General features: G+C 43.7%; 1 protein-coding gene across 1 annotated transcript; it reads right to left on the reverse strand.

Annotated features, from left to right (window-relative positions):
- Positions 1–5,294: 5,294 nt before the first annotated feature.
- On the reverse strand, positions 5,295–17,289 carry KCNJ2 (potassium inwardly rectifying channel subfamily J member 2). The gene is made up of 2 exons (XM_077328342.1): positions 16,846–17,289; positions 5,295–11,151 (listed from the first exon to the last, which is right to left on the reverse strand). The coding sequence occupies exon 2, from the start codon at positions 10,932–10,934 to the stop codon at positions 9,657–9,659; it is 1,278 nt and encodes a 425-aa protein (XP_077184457.1). The 5' UTR covers positions 10,935–11,151; positions 16,846–17,289; the 3' UTR covers positions 5,295–9,656.
- Positions 17,290–22,422: the final 5,133 nt, after the last annotated feature.

The following is a 22,422-nucleotide window of genomic DNA, read 5'->3' on the forward strand; positions in this document are numbered from 1 at the left end:
GGATTACCAACTTCATCTTGGAAAACATCTGGAGATTTGGGGGTGATACCCGAGTGTCAGAATCATGCATTCACAAGCATTTTGCCATACTTTGTATTTATTTTAGGTAGCCTATTCAATTTAATTTGCCTGTTTGGTTTTAGAGTTCACAGAAGTTTCAGAAGATGGGGGTGCCTGGACTAACCATTCCATCAGGACGGGCAGGTTGCAAGTCCATGGCTGAAGTTAACTTTTGTTTAACAAGTTGTAGGGAGGGGAATGAGATCTGGCATTTTTGCGCCCCAAGTTGGGATCAGGGGAAGTGATGTGAGGAAAGCGTTAGATATTGTATAACTGACCCAGGGTGCCTCAATCATAGCAAGAACCTAGAGATATCCTGATTTGTTGTTTCTCAATAGATTTTCTTCAACAATGTCTGCTTAATGGAAAAGTTGACTGGAACCTCCCAAAGAGGAGGGCAGAGTCAGGAGAGGTGAGCGAGGTTATCAGAGATGGAATGCCATAGAATCTACACTTAGAAACTTCTCTGTTCTTCAAGGCAATGTATGTGTCATCTGAAGATAGACTGTAATTCCAAGAGATCTTCATGCTCCATCAGTTCAGTGGATAGAATGCAAACATGAATTTAAAAATCACCATAGCTTGGCTGATGCTGAATCTAGGTTGCAGATTGTATCTAGGTTGACACTGAAATGCTGGCTTCGATTCATATAAACCCATGCCAGAGGTAGGCTGCCCTCCCAGACTCGACACCAATCACATTAGACCTCTGCCTTCACAGTCAAAGTCATCTTTCCCCCTTAAACAGCCCTGTTTATATCTAGTCTCAAAATGAAAGCAACTTTTACATTTGAAATGTTAGGAGGTCTACTTTTTGTTCAGGAGAGTGCATCACATTAAATCAACCTGGTGGGATCTTTTGCAGACTATCCTTCAAGCAACTCATTTCCAAACGCATGAAACTGTCTGACACTGATCCTTGCTAACTTAATTCCATATCTCCCTTGAGACAGCTGGGCTGGCAGTGCTATGAATGGCTCTCATTTCAGCGGTATTCCCTAGAAACATGACTCTGTTGCAATGTTGTGTCTTTTTATCCTAATGAAGTAAACACAGAATTGCTGCAGTTTACAAATGAACTTAGGAAATCTTGTATGTTATTTTTCCTGAAGCACAAAAGTTTATGACAGGATAAGCTGCAAGTAATCTTTCTTGGTCCCATCTTAAAATGTAGTATGCTGCAGGTCTGCGATATGTGCAGGCGGAGCATTCCCTCCCTGCCAATTTTCTCACCAGGTCTTCATCTCCACTGCCAGCAGGGCCAGCACAACTCCTTAGCTGCCTGCTGGTAGCAGCATGCCCTGTGCACCTCCCAAGTTACATCAGCAGTGGTGGCATGCCCTCGGCTATACAGTCACTGCCCAGTCTAGTGGTTGTGCAGCTGATACCATGGGGACCAAAGGGGGCTCCCAGGCTGTGCAGCTGCTCCTTCCAGACTCAGTGCAAAGCCCTAGATGGTGCAGTCATTGCTGCCAGACGCAAAATGGAAATCTGGGCTGCATAGCTGCCACCACTGGATAGCACAGCTCCTCAGGGCCACCACCATTGACTACTAGAGGATACTGCATTCTCTGCACTTGTACAGAGAGCAATGTTTTACTTCTAGGGGGATTTAACACAATGATTTTGATCCCCTCCACCAGATTTTAATGCAAACCTGGGGACTGCCCCAAGTTTATTGGGAAGTCCCCCCCCCCCACATAAGTTCTGGTTTATGCCAGAAGTTACATTGAACTATTGAGATGATGGCAATCTCTATTTCCCTACTCCCCCCCCCCCCGAGCCTCCTACTGGCAGCCCTATTTCCCATATCCTTGCTTATCATCACCTGCATGTAAAGCAGTGCTGAGAGGAGTCAAGCCTCATCTCACCAAGCCTACATCACAGGTATTGTGAGGATAAAATGTTCTCAACCATTTTGGTCCCCAGTAGAGAGGAAAGTAGTCTGAATGAAGGAAATAAATAAGCTGAAAAAGCAATAACAAAGTTTTATAGCTGACCCTATTAAAGTAGAGGGCAGAATCCTACAGCTGTATTTGAAGCTGAAGCACATAGCTTTTATTTCAAAGATCCCTTTAAACAACAAAATAATAGTTCATGATACTTGAATGCTACCTAGGATAATTCCGTTTGCATCCCTTTAATACTGTAAAAGTCTGTAAATACTATAAATATGATCAAGTATGTTCATCAGACAGGCACACAGCTTGGATATCAAGAGCTTATTTGTACAATTATTTTTTTCTGCTTTTCTCTAGATGTAATAATAATCCTTACATAGACCCAGTAAAGTAGGCTGGCATAATCCTGATACTGCAGGGGAGGGGGGGGGGCACGGCTGAGATTTAGATGTAGCAGTTTGCTTAAGGCCAGCTAGTGAGTTTTTGGCTGTCACAAGAGTTTGAAATGGAGTTTGGCTCAGTTTGTTAGCCAATGTTCTTCTCAGTCCCATGAAGGATCTCTTGTGACCCATACTTCATTTGTGACTGTACTTTGGGACTGTCTACTACACATGTAAATCCCCACTTCCCCTGTTAGAAAATGTAATCATAGAATCATAGAATCATAGAGTTGGAAGGGGCCATACAGGCCATCTAGTCCAACCCCCTGCTCAACGCAGGATTAGCCCTAAGCATCCTAAAGCATCCAAGAAAAGTGTGTATCCAACCTTTGCTTGAAGACTTCCAGTGAGGGGGAGCTCACCACCTCCTTAGGCAGCCTATTCCACTGCTGAACTACTCTGACTGTAAAAAACTTTTTCCTGATATCTAGCCTATATCGTTGTACTTGAAGTTTAAACCCATTACTGCGTGTCCTCTCCTCTGCAGCCAGCAGAAACAGCATCCTGCCCTCCTCCAAGTGACAACCTTTCAAATACTTAAAGAGGGCTATCATGTCCCCTCTCAACCTCCTTTTCTCCAGGCTGAATCTATAAAGAATCTATAATCTATAAAGTCCTCAAAAAAGAAGGAGGAGGAGGAGGAGGAGGTTTTTATATGCCGCTTTTCTATACCAGAAGGCTCAAAGCGCCTTACAATCGCCTTCCCTTTTCTCTCCCCAAAGCAGATGCCTTGTGAGGTGGGTGAGGCTAAGAGAGCCCTGATATTACTGCTCGGTCAGAACAGCTCTATCAGTGCTGTGGCAAGCCCAAGGTCACCTAGCTGGTTGCATGTGGAAGAGAAGCAGGGAATCAAACCCTTATCTCCAGATTAGAAGCCACTGCTCTTAGCCACTACACCAAGCTGGCTCTAAAAGATAATTAAACATTATTTTCCATCTATCTGTTTGCAGCATGGATCCCATTAAATTCTAAAGTGAATGTATGAAGTTTACTTTGAAGATTGTATGGTCATTGCCTTTCCCATTCTCTTGACAACCTTTTGAGCTGTCTCTCATAATGCATACATCAGTGGTCTGGTTATCAATCCCTGTTTTGCACAACAGAATGTGGATTCGTAAAACCAGCAGTGAATTTAGAAATTATAAGAATAAGTTGTCCATTTTGGCCTAAAGCTTCCAAGAAGATATTCACTTTTTCATTGTATTAGCTGATTCTTACAAAATGGATCATAAATGTTCTTGGCTTCTAAGAGATTAAAGAACTTGAAGAAACAAGGTGCTTATTCTCTCTCTGTGCAATTTCTACCCTCATATGAATAAAATGAACACAAAAAATAGCACAGGAGTTACAATAAATGTGCCATTTGGGTTATAATAAAAGGTGTAGTGGCTGCTTTGGGCATTTGTGAATCAGAAACAATGAAAGAATGTATGTATTGAACTCTGATTGCAAAACACTTTAATTCTGCCACTAAAGTAAGTTATAAATAATTTAAAATCTAACCAAAAATAACTGCAAATTGGCTGTGGCTGAAAGATTTGTAGGCTCTTCCCTCATTTTGCCATCAATTATTACACTAGCAGATACTAAATGTTCTTGCTATAATGATAGTGGTACACCGAATACCTTGTGTCATGGAGAATTCCACTTTAAACAGCCAAACACTGCTTTTGACATTTTGTCCTCAACAATCTGATCTGTTGGATGACGGAGTGGTTTATTCAAGTTTAGAATGCTAAACTGAAGATATGAAAATAGACTGGGCCTACAGAGCAGATACAAAGGTCATGTGTGTTTTTGGTGGAGGAATTAGACTGAAAATGCATAATCACGGTAGGAAGCTACCTAATGCCCCTGCCATTGGGCAGCCTTCCTTTTTCTTTCATCTGTTGCAAAGCACAGAACAATCCAGGTCACTACAACAGGTAGAAGGAACCAGAACCAGTGTGGCTTCAGGAAGAGTTACAGCTATGGAAAATGGTCCTGCCCAAGGAGTCTTGCTACACTAGCCTGGAACCCAGGGGGAAAGCAACAATGGAAAAAAATGTTCTCTGAAGTCTAAGTAAACATTAAGTGAACAACTATTGATTCTTCAGCCCACTTGAGGAGGCAGCCAAGAAAGTAGAAGAGGGATGGAAATAAAATAAGTTTGTTCTACAGCCACTTTTGACACGAGAGACCCAATCCTTGATCTCTGTTTTATAAGATAGGCAATGTAATCCTAGGCAAGGCTACTCAAAAAGTAAGTCCTCCTATGTCCAGTACTGTTTACTCCCATGAAAGTGTACCTTCTACACAGCACAAGAATGGATCCCATGGGCAGTGAGTGGAAGGTTTCTGCAGACAGGTATTTCGTACCTCCCTTTCCCTCCAGGAGTTCCCTTTGACCCATATAACTGCTGTTGTGAGTCAGAGTTGTTTTATGGGCATGGGGGAACTGAACTAATTTGTACACATCTCTTTCTTTCATTATCATGAATTATTGGAAGTTGGGGGTGATTTTGTCCAGTTCTACCTTCTCACTGCACTGCTCTGCAACCCTTTGACTTTGACCCATTATGCTGTCCCAATACCCAGCATTAGTATTTGAAAAAACAAGCAAGGAGAGCTGAAGGATGAGAAAGGCAGGAAAGATCTGCATCCAAGTGTGCCTTCTCCTTGTGGTTCATAAGATCCAAACCATCATCCTATAACAGAACTGTAGTGCCATTCTTAGTTATACCTTTCTCAGTCCATTGACTGAGAGCTTACAAAAGTGTCACTCTGCTTAGTATGGCACTGCTAGTCCAGTTCTTCTCTAGTCATTCAGATAAATACTTTAAAAACCATAGCTGGGCATGCTGTAGTCAAACTGCACTATATGCTTAGGTAATAAATTATTTTTAAAAAGAACTGAGATATGCAAGAATATTTTATTTTTATTTAGAAATAATAAAATAAGACATAATATATATATATATATAAATCTGTACAATCCATGATTTGTGCAGTATATTAGGAAGACTGATACAAAAGGATGAAAACAGGAAAATAGTAAAATAGAGTGATTGTCAAATGCCTATTGGTTTGTTCACCTTACAAACTGCTGCAGAACAGAAAAATCCATTTAGGAGAAGTTCTCTCAGGTTACCTGTGTGATGGCAACTAAGCAGCATTCTCCCTTCTTGCAGGTGTTCAACAGCAGCTGGCTTTTTAAAAAGACAGTACAGTACTTATCTTGTCATCCCCCCTCCACAAAAAAGACACAAGAGAACAAAAATACCAGAATCCTTTGTCTTTGCCAAATGAAAGCATGTCCAATTGGATCGAGTCAGAAACCAAAGCTGTCGATGGTTGAATGGTGCATCTGAAGCATAACACATATGCAGCAATTTCCTTAGTAAAAATTGCACACCAGACCATGGTTGAGAAATAATGGAGAGTTCAATGTGCTAATGGAAACTTGCTCGTGCCCTGTATAAGAAGAGGTTATCTCCATGCATATAAAGGGCCTCAGTTCAAGTATTTTAGGGAAGAGGAAAATTAACTGCTTGTCCCTTAAATCATGAACCCACAAATGTGAGTTAAGTGTGCAGTCCACATTCAGGTGAAGTCCTTTGATTTAAGCAGTTGATAATTTGTGGCAAGGAATAATCCGAGGCTGCCACTGATGCAGCTGCTGGGGCTGGTAGGGAATACGCAGGGAGGGAGGAGCGGAGCCCAGGGTGCACGTGACTGCTAGGGCAGCACGGTGCCCTGGGACTGGGTGTGGGAGGCAGGTGCAGTTACACACCACATGCCTCGCCTGCCCTCTTCTGCTTCACTGTGGATGAGCTTCCCACCCTCCCTCCCTCCCTATCTGACTGGCAATGGGGCACGTGTGTTATGGTTGCTTCTTAACTGCTATTTTGTCACAACTTGTGGGTCAGTAGGGGATGGAGCTGGCTTGGTAGGGAGCAAGCCCTGTGTGGCCTACTCCCCATAAGGAGGCCTCTTTAAAGAAGTGGCAGGCTGTGAGTGGGTGCCAAGCCTGGGTGGGCAAGGCACAGATTTCACAGGACCAGGTGGCCTTGGGCAGGTCCAGAAGAGGTTTGCGCCTCCTCTGGCATCCAGGGTGGGACACTTCCCTGCAAAGGAAGAGCAGTGGCTTGGGGACCTGCATTCCCAAATAGGAATTGGTGCGAGAGGGGATCAAGTTGTTATCAGGGAAAAATTAGGGCACTTGGCTGACCAACCCTCTGCCATGCCAACCCTCTCAGGGTTGTTGTTAATAAAGTTGTGGCCTCTTTTCATGCCAGCATGTTGTGAGCATATTAGCCTGGGACTCCTACCTTGCAAGTCAATTGCATCACAGATCTCAACTGCTGGACACTTTGCACAATTACCCCTTGTTGTCAGCTACTTTTAAAAAATGCTCCATATCCATAACTTAAAAATGATTATGGAACCTAGGCTGAACCACCCAAACCATGTTCAGTTTTCAAACTAAACAACTCAGGGCTGTCAGGTACCATGATATACATGTACAATGAAAGTTTCTATCCTAGTAAAAGCAACATGCAGAAACCAACAGGTAAAGACAAAGGGCTATTGGAAGGGGGGAATCCATAAGAGTGCAATAGATTATCCACTCTCAAGCAGTCTGAAAGCTGATAAAATTCCAATAGCTTAGAAAAAAGAAACAATCGAGTTAAAAAAAATCATGCCTAAATAAATAACAAAAAAATCTGTTAGCACTAGAAACCCCGTAAGGCTTCCAAAAACCATGCTAACCAGCAGCATCATGGGTTCTGACTGATGCCATCTTGGCCTTTTCTCTTGTTGTCCTCTTTTTAAATGGACTCCTATTTACATTTGGCTTTAAATAGAAAATACTTCATAAACTTTATAAAAATGTACATTTTGATTTAAAATTTTTCTAAATAACCAAAACCCTGCATCTTGGAAAAGTCAACTCTGCACCAGAAAAGAAGACAAATAGAGCGTTGTGGGGTTTTTAAAAATCCCTTTCAGTTTTCTTATTTTGGGTTTTTTTTAACAAGAATATTCAACACTTCCTCAACCCACTTTTTCCTTTAATGTCTCAAGACTGCAGGTGGGAACTTTGTGCATGTTGGAGACGTTTCCTCCATTCTTTGTTCCATAGGTCACTGAATACTCTTTGGTTTGTACTTTTTTTGTCCTTTGCAAGGATATCACAATAGCAGCACGAGTCACGTTCAAATGCTTTCATTGTTTCTCTTACACACCGACTCCAATCAGGTTGCCTTGCATATAAATTCTCCCTTTTTAGCCTTAGTACATGCCACATAAACAATATCTGGCTTAAGATAAAGCAAAAGCAACCTGTCCGCATTTGCATTATCCAGTGCTGCAGTCTACTCAGCTTAAAGTTAAGTTTATGCTATCTGCCAAATATCACATTCCTGCAATTTTCCCTCTTGGAGGCCACAGTTGTCCATCAATGTTTATTTCCAATTGCATTAGAACCAGAACAAGCTATTTTTAATGGCATACAGTGAGATCCAATACTGTAAAAGAGTTGGATTTGATCCCTTGTGTCAGTCCTCACCTATTGGAGGACTCACACATTTATAACCTATGGGCACAGCTAAAATGGTACATTTGATCTTAGAGGCACAGAGAGTTTTTAAAGCATTCTTGGCAAGGGATCCAAAAATACCATTAAAGTCATGGTTCAGCAGAAGGTTGCAGTAGCAGTTCCAAAAGGCTTCAATACAGTTATTGCATCCACTAATCATTCCATGGAGGCATATCGAGTAATTAAAAACAAAGCGGAAACTCTTTTACAGTACTGCTCCTTTCAAACTAGTGATTTTTCATCAAACAACAGTTAGAAAACTAGCACAGTAAGTTTCAGTCATCCTAACCTTGGCAATTAGGCAGAGTCCCACAAAAAGCAGAGAAAGAGACATCTTTATGTCAGATTATTCCATGGGTCTAAATGTTTCTCCTAGGACCAGTATGTTGTTTTGTTCACCTTCTGACTCTCACCAAGCTAGTGTCTATCACTGAATCCATAGTTCTGACAATGTCTAGCAAGAACAAATTAGAAACAGATTGAAAGTTAACTGAATTATAATCCCCTCTCAAATGCCACTCCACTCAAGTACGGTTGTATGATCTAAAAGCTACTTTGGAATGTACATGTGATTTAACGGTTGACCTTCTGCCACAGTCTTGCTGGTGTTTATCAAACAGGAAAGAATAGACGTTTGTTCCTCTTTATTTAACTTTTGAGAGAATAAAATAATAATCCTAAAAAAAGCGCTTATTTCCCTAAAAGTGAGTGGTAGCAGAAAGAACACCCTTATATTTATCTTAAGCTTTTGTTTTTGAATAAGGTGCATTGAAAAAAATACTCCAGACATAAGGACCTTTAGGGAGGAAACATAGGCTGTCTAGCCTATTTTTCTTATGTAATTAAAGCAGCCTGTTCTATTTAAATAAAATGTTCATTGTGCAAAAGTGTGCATTTTTCTCTTTGGTATTCACTTAGGTAGTTTTGAAATTAAAACGTATCCTAGATGGGGGAAAAAAATATCTCCACCCCATTTCCAAAAAACAAATTAAACAATCTCGCTGTAGGCTACTGCATGGCCTTGTGTTACATAATACTCCTAATGTAACTGGATAGTATCAGAGAGAAATTGATTCTATCTACCAAACTACTGGCCTCAACAGAAGTTCAGATCCCCCAGTATAATCAATCATTTTGACTGATTGACAGAGAGCTTTGAAACTAACAAGTTCAAGGAGGTTTTTTTTTTCCTTTTTAGGAATAGAGGAAAGAAAAACAAATGCTACACTACAACAAAAATATTACAATTCATATTCATGTAGTTAGCAGCAGCTTTAAAAATAGTAATAATAAGGCAGTATCATGCCTTTGTTATGCCATTAAAAACATTCTTGTTCCCAACAGAGAAGCATTCTGGGGGGAAAATAGATGTCAAATGATAAAACTCAACCGAAGCTTGCCTGCAAGTTCAAGTTTGGTAAAAAAATATACATAATTTATTCTACAACATATATGTGCCTTTTAGCCACACCTAAACATAGTGCTTTACATTCCAAGTTAACGCTTTTGCTGCTCTTCTTCTGAAGACAGCACTTAAACCAGCCTAGATTGACTCCTCAGGGCTGTACGCCCATTTCTGTGAAACAGTACCATCATATGCAAAATGGCCACCTCTCGCACAGTATGCCTGTTGCTGATAGATTTTATAACCACAGCAGAGATCTTTTGTCTCAGTCATATTTCAGATTCTCGTCTTAAAGGCCTAGGTTCTAGGGGTACCCCTGTCTGACTATGGTGGTCCGTGTCCACAGGGGTATCTGTACTCGTGCTCTCAGGCACCCCATTGTCACTATCGTCTTCTTCTTTGCCTGTCAGGACCACCTCATTCTCATAACAAAACGAATTTGCATTGGAAAGGATGTATTTCTTTTCCACTAAGTCTCTGGCACTACAAAGGGGCGTGTTCGGCACTTCGTATGTTTTGTGGAACCTAGAGTAGTCCACTTTATAATAGCTTTTCTCTTCAAACAGTACAGGCTCATAACGGTGGCCCCAGAGAATTTCATTTGCCAGATATGAGCTACGGCACTGGGTCGTCATGGCAGTGGCTTCCACCATGCCTTCTAAGATAACTACGATTTCAAAGTCGGCGTTCTCCATATCTTGCTTACTTAAGTCATACAAAGGGCTTTCTTCATCTATTTCATGTACAATTGTAATGGGAGAGACCAAAAATATACGATCTATTCCACTGTCAAAGCCAACATTGATGTCTATTTGATCTAAAGGAATGTATTCTCCTTCAGTAGTGATCCGGGATTTGAGGAGTTGAGCTCTGACATGTGCTTCCACCAAGTGGCTTTTGCGCAGATTTCCAACTCGCCACATCAAGCACAGTTTCCCATCTCTCATGGCTATTACAGCATTGTGGCTGAAGATGAGAGTTTCGTTTCTCTTTTTCGGCTTAGCCATCTTAGCCATGACTGCCCCAATGATGAAAGCGTCAATGATGCAACCAACTATTGACTGGAAAACCACCATGAAGACAGCAATTGGGCACTCATCCGTCACACACCTAAAGCCATATCCAATAGTCGTCTGTGTTTCGATGGAGAAAAGGAAGGCTGCAGTGAAGCTACGCACTTCGGAAACACAAAGTCTCTCGGTTCTTTCTAGGTCACCATGCAATAAAGCAATTAGCCAAAACACACAGCCAAAAAACAGCCATGAGAGGATGAAAGCAAGACAGAAGACAAGGAGCATCCACCTCCAGCGGATGTCCACACAGGTGGTGAAGATGTCTGCTAGGTAACGTTGTCCTTTTTCACCCACGTTAATAAACTGGACGTTGCAATGGCCATCTTTCTTGACAAACCGGCTCCTGCACTGCTGCCTGGTGTGTACCTTGCTCTTTCCATTCCCAAAGCCATTGGCAACAGCCATTGTTGCCAGCTTCATTCCATCCTCCTCGGAGGAAACTATGCTGTAGCGGTTGGTTCGCACGCTGCCCATTGCTTCCAGTGTGGATCGTGGTGCTTCTGCTCTAGAAAACAGTCTGAGCTTTTGCAGAATCCTTTGGAGAAACAGTTTTGAATGTTCTAGTGGAACACACACGCAGGAAAAAAAGGAAGAAGTCACTGCCTCTTTCAGCCCCTCACCGTACCACGGAGGATCTGGGAACTGTCAGTGCTAACTTAGTAACTAATCATCTGCCAGGAGGAGGCATGGCCTGTAGTAAGAAAGAAAAAAGAAAACCTGTGTCAAGAATTGTTAGAAACACTTCTCTATTTTTCTGACTACCACAAGGCATAATAGGTATCCTAATCATGTTTGTGGACTCAATCTCAGCATTATTTGTTCAAAGAATACAAAATGCAGTGGCAAGTGCACATTGCAGGAACATCAAAGGACTCTGTGGGCGCGCGCATTTAATAAAGGGCACTAGAGTCTATGGAAGGTGTTGTATTCCAGCAGTTCTTAAGTTAAACTACTTATTCTTAACTTAAACTACTAAGGTGGATCTGATTATTCCTTTCTGCTAATGGGTGGGTTTGCCAGCTCTGGGTTGGAAAGGATCTGGAGATTTGGGAGGAGCCAGGAGAGGATGAGGTTTGGAAAAGGAGGGACCCCACCAAGACATAATGCCATATAGTATACCCTCCAAAGCAGCCATTTTCTCCAGGGAAACTGATATTGGTTGTCTGGAAATCAACTGTAATTTCCAGGTACCAACAGGAAACTCGCAACCATACTCCTGAGTACTCCAATGTGCTCTACAAGGGATAGGCTCCTTGTCCCAATTGAAAGCTTGATTGTTAGAGGAACACAAGCATACACAGAAGGATCACTTTTAAGCCTTAATACTACATTGTCTCCAGGGCCCATTCTGCACACATAGGATAATGCACTCTCAATGTGTTTTGGCAGCTGGATTTTCCTGTGCAGATCAGGAAAATCTATTTCTGAAGTGCATTGAAAATGCATTATCTATTGTGTGCAGAATAGGTGCAGTAGTTGTTGCTTATATTAAAATGTTAAAATTCTGATATCCATGGAATGGGGATCATTTAAAAGAGTTGCACTGGATATATTTATTTGCATTCATTGAGTGTTTACCCTTTGCCATTTCATTAAATCTGCCTCTGTAGTAAACACAAACCTCTTAGAAAGCAAATGTAGATTTTTTTTCCCCAGTAATTCAGCGGTGGGTCTACAAAGCTCTAAACTGATAGTTAAGTTGAAGCAGTTGGATCCTGTCACCCTAGGCAACAGCTGCTAATGTCTATGTTCAAGTTTATATGGAAATGGTTTCTGTTGCTTTGGGTATCTGTCTGTCCGTCTGTTTATCTATCCAACTATCTCTCAAAAGAATGTGAGGATCAGTGTTTTTAAAATTATGCTCTGATGATAAAGTGACATTGGCTATCATGACTGCGATCACTTGTATCTGATCAAGGCAACTAAATTATTCATGTTATTTTAAAAAACCAAGTGATCTTATGCATTTTCAGGTAAAATTATGTTCCACTTACATTCATTAAGATCTTATCTGACCCTTCAACATTCATTTTCTTTAAGTGGTCTATAATTTCTCATTTTATATCCCTTCAGAAAAAGCAAATTACTATTTACAAATACCAGCAACACAAACAGTAGTTATTGCAATTTGATTTTTTTAAAAATATATAATGCACTTCTGCTTAAAACAGGTGAGCTGCTACAGACATAAACATGTGAGCTTTTATTGTGTAGTCTCCACCAATCCAGTGGTATTCAAATACATTTTAAGAACGTAAGAATAGCTCTTAGGTTCAGCCCAATGATCCATCAAGTCCAACATCCTGTCTCATCCAGTGGCCAACCAGTTATTTTGGAGGCCCAACAATAGACCATAGAGGCCAGGACCTTCCCTGGCTCTTGGATTCAGAGGTTTATTGTCTTTGAACATGGAGGTTTCCCTCAGTTAACATGCCTCATAGCCACTGATAGACTTATCCTCCATGAGTCTGATTTTATAAACTTAGGCAGATTGTGAGCGGGTGGGCAGGAAGGGATTTGCCAGCATTTGTCTCCTGTGTCCCTTCCATGCATACCCAGGGAATTGCTTATCGTCACAGTAGGATGGTAGATGAATTTCCTCCAGGCCAGGCTAGATTCTAGAGTTTGTTGGTATATGTGGGCAGGATCACCTGGGTGTGAAATTTGAGTCACTGTGCGTGGGCAGGTAGTTTTGAGTTCCTGCACTGTGCAGGGGTTTGGACTAGATAAGCCAACTCTATGATTCTAATCTGATTCCATTCTAAAGCCGTTTATTCCTGTAACCATCACTATATCCTCTGGCAGCAAATTCTATATTTTAATCACTCTCTTTAGTGTTTTAATTATTAAATAAAGATTTCGGCCTAATTACTTTCCACCTGTTTGACAACTTCCCTGCAAGGCATATTTCATTTCTCCAACCACCACGGTTTTCAGTTTAGAATCTAAGGCTAAAATAGTTTGCAATGTTTAGCTTGCACTATTTTACACTGAATTATAAGAAAAATATAATGATCAACGCACAAAGAGATCAACTTACTATCTATATGTTTTGAAACCAAAAAAGCCAATTAAAATACTTTCTCTGTTCCACAGGATAATCATTTTCCGGAGCCACATCCTATAGCAGCAATAGTTTCACATTTCCATGTTCAAATTGCATATTCTTTTGAGTGGAAACACATATTTTCAGTATGCCACCAGTTTTGGAATAAAGCTTCCTTGGATTTGAAGAAGGGAAATAGGCCATTTATACCATCTGAAGGATATCTGTATCAGACTTGCCAAAACCACCTTGACCTCTGGGCTGTTATTGGAACTCCCAAGAATTATTCACACATAATGCCAGCTTCCTATGAAATGTCTGCTGCATTTAGAAACCCAGAAATAGCATCAAGTGTCTATTATTGTCATATTTCCACTACTGTTAATGGAAATTGTTCCATATGTTGCACATATGCATAGTATTATTAGCTAAAAGAGTTATACTGCTGCATAAATTGTGTCTCAGGGACGAACCTGGATACCATTTTTGCTAAATCAAACCAAAAAATCAAATCAAATAGCCTGGATTACAAGTCCTTTCACCATTTACTTAAAGTTTATGCAACAAAACTCTGATGTTCACTTAGATGCACACACGATTTGTAGCTTTGGTTATAGGATAACTATCTTCTCTTTTAATAGCACAAATAGCTTGCATCTGCTCTGAGTAACTAGGATACAAAAAAGGAGAGGTGGAGATGAGGAGCTAACCTTCGCAACAGATCCGAGGAAACAAGGATGATGACACGTTAATAGACACAAAAATCAATTCCCATAAGGAATGGTAGAATTCCTAGTTGTCCTGCAGGGAGGACCAAGGCATGCATTGTACAACAGAGCAGTTATAGCATTTTATTGATCTCAGTTCTTCCTGCATTGCTACACTACAGATATAGACGATGGTATTAGCTAGAATAAAGCCCTATAAAATGCTTTGCAAGAATAGAAGAAGGGCTGTGGCTCAGTGGTAGACTATCTGGTTTACGCACAGAAGATCCCAGGTTCAATTCCTGGCACGTCAAGCTGAAAGGATCAGGTGATACATGGTGTGAATGGTTGAGACCGTGGAAAGCCACTGCCAGTAGGAGTAGATGACCCTGAACTTGATGGCCTGGTTCAGTACAAGGCAAGCTCATGTGTCCAAGTAGTGCTACCATAGCAAAATGGCTATTCCTTAGTCCCAAGGGTTCTGCTGCCTGCTCCCTTCCCTCCTGTCATCTTCCCATCACAACATACACACACTTCAGAAGTATCACAAAACCTCTAAGTAGATGTCGAAAACCATATCTGACTGTGCACTCTGTTCATATCATTGCATTGCTGGGGCCAGTCCTGTTCGTTTTTTTTAAAAGATGTAAGACGTGAAAGGCAAGAAGATGCCTGCAGGTTTTCCCCTTTCAAACTGTCTCTATTCTATCTGTCCACCTCCAACAAACGCCACATTTTGAGAAAGCATACACCGAATGTTTTAGCCCCCACATGTGGAAGACTTATAAAGAGATCTGGCTCTCCTATTTCCCAGTTCTAAGCAGTACAGCATCTTGGAACAAGAAAGTGCACATTCAGTGCCAATTTAAAAGCCCTTCACTGATGAAAGTGCCTATTAACCCACTGCTGCCAAAGTATACCTCCTAAATAAAACAAGCCAATTGTTTTTTTAAATAACTTTACTTCCTCTTTAGTAAAGAATAGTGTCTTTACTTAAAAATAAACAAACTGCAGATATTACAAGCAGGTGTTGACTGATGAACCGTCAGCCAATTTGTGTGTGTGTGTGTGGGTGCGTGCGTGCACATGTGTCAAGGATGAGTTCCAAATTTGAGTTGGCTGTTCATGAGGAAGCTTTGGAAGACAAGCAATCTATGGAAGTCAAACACCTTTACATTTAATGTTTAGGGGGGAAATGCACCGTGAAACAAGCAAAACAAATAAAAGTTCCAGGCTAATGAGAAATCTGAGATGGAGAGCAAGTGAGTGAAAAATCATTAATGAGCACACAGCAGTTATTCCCCAGTTGTCATTATACACCTCTGCTGAGGCTGTGCAAGGCACATGTTGCTAAGTGAACGTAACTGCTACCTTCCTGTGTCCTGAGTAAACAGAATGGCCCGAGCCAGAGCTCAAAGAACAGAGAATGCGCTCGTTTGCAAGTTGCTCAGAATGGTCTTTTTAGTTGCTCATTATTGGTAGTCTATTAAAAATTCTGACAACTCCACTTTTCTACTTTTTGGGCTATGGGAAACAGGAAAGGGATGAATGTCTTTTCCTCCGATCTCCTGTTCTGTGGCAAGAGAGATGGCAAGATATTTCTAGATGATGATAAAGTATGTACACATGACAGTCATCACCAGGGGGTGTAGTTGACAAGCTGCTAGGAGATTTGGAAAACCAATGAGAGAGCAAAGGTAAGGCACAGAACACAGAAAATATACCTGGCTTAAAAAAAAACCCCAAGAACTATGATCAGCAGTAATATGGGGGGGGGGGGGAGGAAGGAGTGACAAGAAAAAAAAAGAGGTACATATTTTCATTTCTCTGCCTCATCTTTTTAGCTACAAAAACTGCCACAAACCTTTTAGCTACAGTGCAAACCACTATCAGATGGCAGCATTTGAAACACAGAGCCAAAAGGATTTAGCTTTTATTTCATTTGGTTTGTTTTACACCATTATGAATCAAGATGAAATGATGCAATCTCTGAAACCCTAAGACATTTGACAACCTTTTTTTTTTTTCCACTTCAGGGTCTTGGCACACACCGAGGCTCATTTTTACATAAAACAAGGAAAGAAAAATCCAGAAGCGGCTTTGGTGCGTCCATCAACAAGAACACTCAACATGGGAACGTTTTAAGCCACTTGAAAGCATCATGGGGACCTAAGGGTTTGCCTACTGTGACCTTTCCCTGAGTCACAGCATATTTGCAATCATCGGCACAGCAAGGAAACAGCAGCTATAATCCACAGCTCAGCCTAGCAGGCAAGTATTCTTCACGAACGTCTATTCTAAGTAGTTGATTGTAGAGATAAATTTGATACAGTGCAAGCTGGGAGAACGGTCTAGCGCTCAGCAACTGCAACCCAATCTTCTTGGAACTATTTCAGATGCTACTGAGAGCAGAAAGTGGCCACGGGGCTTGAGACCAAGTTTACAGACCCGGCTCCCCTCCCTCCCCCCCCCCCTTCCGGCAAGCAATAACAGCCAGAACGTCCTTTCAGGCACTCTTCAAGACCGCAGGGAATTAAAGACCAAATCTTAACTGTGCAGCTACTGTTGGGGAGGGTGGAAACGGCACAATAAGTATGCGAGAGCTCTAGGTTAAAAAGAAAGTCTTCCTTACCTGTCGCTGGCTTTTAAGCGGGGCAATTATATTGCTAAAAGAGCACACGAGCCAGAACTGAGCCAAACCATCCCCAAGTTTCCTATTCCCAGCCCGCCGCTGGCTGTATCCTTTACAAGTGAAACAACGGAATAAGCTACTGCCTCTCTTTTGAGGGCGACCCATGTGATTTTTAATACCGGCTCCCCTGTCTCCGCCCACGGGGGCCCGCCTAGACCAATGGCCATCGGGGGGCCGTCTCAGTAAAGGCAGGGACGGACTTGCGGCGCTCGGGCTCCGGGAATCCTGGCGAGGGAGCCGAGGGCGTCGGAGCTGGTCCTCTTGAGGTATAGGGGACGCCGCGTCGAAGCAACCGCCGGCCACGATGTCCAGCCGGCAGCGCCGATCTGCGCGTCCACCAGCCGCGGAGACTTGCTGCGAGTCTGCAGGAAGCGGTGGCGCTGATCCCGGGGGAGGACCCGCTGGAGGAGGCACGATTCACCTGCGCCGCCACCGGCCGGGAAGGGATGGATGGATAGATGAATGGATGGATGGGCGGGGGAAGCAGACTCGGTGTCCTGCGTTCCCCCTTTCCCCGAACGCTCCCCGCGGGCTCGCCGCTTTCCCTGCCCTCGATTCCTGGGACTGCGAAGGACTGCAAGATAAGGAGTTGCCGGGGGTTGCTCCGCAGGCGGCTGGCTGTGGGCGCCGGGGCCGCCTGCTCCGCGCGCTCTCTTTACGCAAGGAGCGCAAGACGATCCGCGAGCGAGCGGGGAGAGCAGCGCCGCAGGGGGAAAGTGGGAACGGCAGCAGAGGAGAGAAAGGCTGCCGGGAGGGCTCGAATTGCTTGCGCTTGTTGCTCTTTGCCCTCTCCGGAGGCACAGCTCTCCGCTCCGCGCCCGGGGGCGGCTTGAACGAGCTAAGCGGCTCGAAGCTTTGAAGGAGCCGGGGGCGAGACAATGGAGGGAAAGCTGAAGCAGGGGCGACTGGGGTGTGTGTGAGGGGGGGGAGGGGGGCTCTCCGGTAAGGCGGTGGCTGCAGAGAGGTGGAAACCAACCCTTTGACAGGGCAGAAGGAGATGTACCCAACGGAATGACGACAATGTTCGTGGGGAGGGGGGAGGATATGACTGAAGGGCCTTTGGATGTACTGAGAGTCAAGAATGCCGAGTGTATGGGCTTCCTTGAAAAACATTACAGGGCAGGACAATTATGAGGAAAACAGGAACGGATCTTGAGCAACCTGTGCTGGGCATGGAATGGCAAGGTCCCACAGTGGAATGATGGTCCCTGGGCCACGATAAACTGCTCTGGGACTTGATGTGAATGTCTCCACAGTGGAACGATTCCTTCTGGGATGGGAATCAGTGTTCTGGGATGGAGCAAGAGCCCACAGAGTGGAATCACAGTCCCTGGATGTGGGGTTGTTGCTCTAGAACTGGCATGATATGAGGGCCCCTGAGAGTATAGGCTAAATGTCTGACAGCCCCCAGAGTAGAATAATTGTCCTTGGCGCTATATATTGTTTTGGAACTAGAACGGGAGTTCCCAGAATGGAATGATGTCCCCTGGCCCAGATTATGGGACTGGAATGACAGCTTCCAGAGTGGAATGACTGCACCTGAGTGTAGCATCTAGGACCGAAATGGTAGCCCACCTCCTGTGGAAAAACCATCCCTGAGACCAGGAAGAAACTTACTCTGGAACTGGAATGACAGCCCCAAGAGTGAAATGACACTCCTTGGGAATGGCATAACTGTTCTGGACCTCAGAAGACAGCCCCTAAAGAGGAAAGGCCATCCCTTGAACCAGAAAAACTGCCCTAGGACTGAAATGGGTGGTCCTTGTATTGTATTCAGAAACTGGAGTGACAGATCATGGAAATAGCATAACAATTCTAGGATGGAAATGCTACCCCTTAGAGCTGGCCCCAGATAAAGTGCTCACAGATTGAAATGACTGCGCCCATACTGGAATAGCAGCCCCTGGGTGTAGCATAGTATCCTGGGACTAGAATGACAACCACCATCGTGTAATGATGGTCCCTGGGACCATGTAAATTGCTCTGGGATAGAAATGAAAGCCCTGGTGTCAAATGAAAGCCACGGGCCAAGAACAACTACTCTGGGATTTGAATGACAGTCCGCAGAATAGAATGACAGCCATTGGGGTAGTAGAAGTGGTGTGGGAATGACAGCAACCCCAAAGTAGAAAGATGGTCCCTAGGCCTAGATAAACTGCTTTGGTACTAAAATGGCAGCCCCCAGACTAGATTGTAATAGAAAACTGTTCTGGTAGTAAAATGACAACATATCTGGGCATAAAGACTATCCACTTTGAGTGTTATCGTCATCTTTGTTCTTATTTTCTCCATTTCTGATAATTCAGGGTGGTTACAATATGTTAAAATAATGCATTTTAAAATGTATTAAGTATTAAAACACCTGTAATTTATATACAGCCTCATTTAAATAAAACTTGAGGAATTCCAGCTCTTTCTTGGGGGGAGGGGTAATCTTCCTTCTATTTTGGCAGTAATATCTATGGCATCTGATGCCTGGCTTTAGGCCTGATAGACCATCTCTATCTTATATGCCCTGTAAAACTGTAAGGTCCACAGGGCCCTGATCTCCTTCAGCAGAGTATTCCACCAGTCTGGGGCTGAAGCCCAAAAGGCCCTGGCCAAGGCCAGTGTCATATCTTTTGGGCTGGGGACCCTAAGCATGGTTTGGTCAGATAACCTCAATACTCAGGGGGGGGGAGGTTTATGGAAGAAGGTCCTGCAAATACGCTGCTGTCTTTGAAGGGTTGAAGAGAGCCATCTTGCAGGCACTGCAGAACTGAACTAGTTCTGGTAGGACCTGTATATATTCTGGGTGTTCTTTCCACCAAGTGGTGGCTGGGATGGAAAATGTCCTGGCCCTGGTTGAGTCTGATGTCCTTGAGGTGTCATCTGTGTAATGATGGCATCCTAGTCTGAATCCCCAGACCAGCTGGGCAAGAGGCTGCATAAAGATTTGAATAAAGTTGGGGAGAGAATCGCACCTTGTAGCACCCCACAGTGGGGGTGGACTCAGTGTGACTGTGTGTCCCCAACAGCTACCCTCTGTCCAAGATCTTAGAGAAAGGTCATCAGCCATTGAAGGACTGTCCCTTGTATTCTGGCATAAACAAGGCAGTGAACTAAAATCTCATGATCCACTATGTCAAATGCTGCTATGAGATCCAGTAGCACAAGCAGTGGAGACATGCCTTGATCCAGCTGTATCTAGAGATCATCCGTCAGGGTGATCAGTGTCAGTTCCACCCCGTGGCCAGGCCAGAAGCCAGATGGGAATGGATCCAGGACTGAAGCTTCATATAGGTATGCTAGCAATTTGTCTGCAGCATTTTTTTTCAACCATCTCCCAGAAACACCAAAATGTGAGACATGGCTAGGTCCCATGGATCCAAAGATTTTTTTTTTCAGTAATGGGAAGACCACTGCCGCCTTCAGCCCTTCTAGAAATTCTCCTTTTGAATGGAAGAGGTTGATGATCTCTGGGGAGGACCTCTTACCCTCTCATCACTCATTTTAAGGAGCCACGAGGGACAGGGCTCTAGGGGGCTGCTAGTTGGCATCACTGAAGCTGGCAACCTATCCACTTCAGTCATTGTGAGCCACCTGAAGTCTTCAAGTACTCCCTCCAAAGGTGGGCAAGGGACCTCAAGTTCCCTTACTGTATCAATGGTTGGGGGAGGGTCTTGGCAGAGTGTCAAAATGTTTATCCCTGGAATAGCTCACAAAAGTCTCACAGCTGATATCCAATTGTCTATCATTTTGATGCCGTCCCTTGAGGGCAGTGAAGGTTTGAAGTACCCTAAATCAGTGGTCCCCAACCTTTTTATCACCGGGGACCACTCAACGCCGGGGACCACTCAACGCCTTTTACTGAGGCCCAGTGGGGGGGTAGTTTATTCCTCTACTCTCAACCACTGCCCTAACGCTCTCTGATCACTATGGTAATGCTTAAACATCCCTTCAAAATACGATACAGACACGCCACAACAAGGAACATAAGGAAAATTTTATTTTCATGGAAATTTTAACTCATGACAATGACAAATCAATGGGAACCCTGAGCTTGTTTCTCTGCAACAAGAAAGTCCCATCTGGGAGTGATGGGAGACAATGACACCCGAAGTGTGTTGCAAAGGGCCGGGGGGGGGGGGATGAAGTAAAGGGCCGGAGGGGGGGAGGCGTCCTTCGCGGCCCACCTCCTATTAGTCGACAGACCACATGTGGTCCGCAGCCCACAGGTTGGGGATCGCTACCCTAAATAACTGTACTGGATGTGAGCTTGCAGACTCAATGGAAGCTGGAAAAATACTAATTTAGCTGTTTTCACCACCCATCTCATAGGCCCTCATAAGCATCCTATAATGTTCTCAAAGTCTCATCCTGAGTTTTCCTCCAAACTTACTCTAGTCATCTCAGTTCCCTTTTCCTTTTATGGGACTCCTCTGTAACCCATGGAGCCCACTTAAGGTGGGATCAGAGAAGACATCTGGGAGTGAACCTATCAATAGTGGCCAGCATTTGGCTATGCCAATGGCTGACCAAATCCTCCAGTGAGTTGCCAGGGAGCACTGGGTCCAGAATCCTTCTGGAACCATAAGTCTCTGCATGCAGGCTAAAATTCACCCTGTACCCAACACAGGGTGGGGGTGGGATACTGGACTGGGCCTTCAGGGTATTTGCTGCTATCAAATCCACTTTCTACCCAGTGCCAAAGATTAGACCCAGCATGGGACTGACAACAAATTGCAACAGCCCCAGTGCTGCCATGGACAGCACAAGATCGAGGCCATTTCCAGAGGTTGGCACTCCCCCACATGCAGCCAGCTGGGTGACCTTGGGCTTGCCATGGCACTGATAAAACTGTTCTGACCAGTGATATCAGGGCTCTCTCAGCCTCATATAAGAACCAACCTGGCCTCCTGTTAGCTTCCTCCCACACACAATAGCAATGGAGGCAGCCATGCTCCCAGCTGCCTACTGCTCCCCACCCCCCTAGAGCAAGAATGGTTGTGGTGACTCTCCAAGAATTGTGACAGATCTTTCAACTACAGAGATCTGTTTCTTTTAGCTCCAGCTTGACATTTGAGAGGTGGAACCCTTGGAGGATGAGGTTTAAAGAGGTAAGCAAACTCAAAATGATATAATGCCATAGAGTCCATCCTTGAAGGCAGCCCTTTTCCCAGGAAGAATGATCAATGTTTCCTGGAGATCAGTTGTCATTGCGAGTGATCTCCAGCCCTCAACTAGTAGTTGGTAATTCTAGTTCCCTTGTAGAAAATGGCTGCTTTGCAGGGTGGAGTTTGTGGCACTATACTCTGTTGAGGACCAAGCCCTCCTCAAACCCCACCTCCCCTCAAATCTCCAGGAATTTCTCAACTTGGAGTTAGCATTATATCCTTCCCACCCAAGAGTCAACCTACCTTTATCCGTTCCTCTATTTTCAAGCTTCTGCTTCTCTGTCTTCAGCTTTCCATCTCCTGTCCCTCTGCAGCCTCTACCTAAAAAATCTAGTCTTTCTCCCCAGTGGAGACCAAAGCA

The sequence above is a fragment of the Paroedura picta genome, chromosome 3, assembly GCF_049243985.1.
Source record: "Paroedura picta isolate Pp20150507F chromosome 3, Ppicta_v3.0, whole genome shotgun sequence".
Lineage (NCBI taxonomy): Eukaryota > Metazoa > Chordata > Lepidosauria > Squamata > Gekkonidae > Paroedura > Paroedura picta.

Coding starts and splice junctions, on each gene's coding strand:
- KCNJ2 (XM_077328342.1), bottom strand. CDS start 10,934: ATGGGCAGCGTGCGAACCAACCGCTACAGCATAGTTTCCTCCGAGGAG.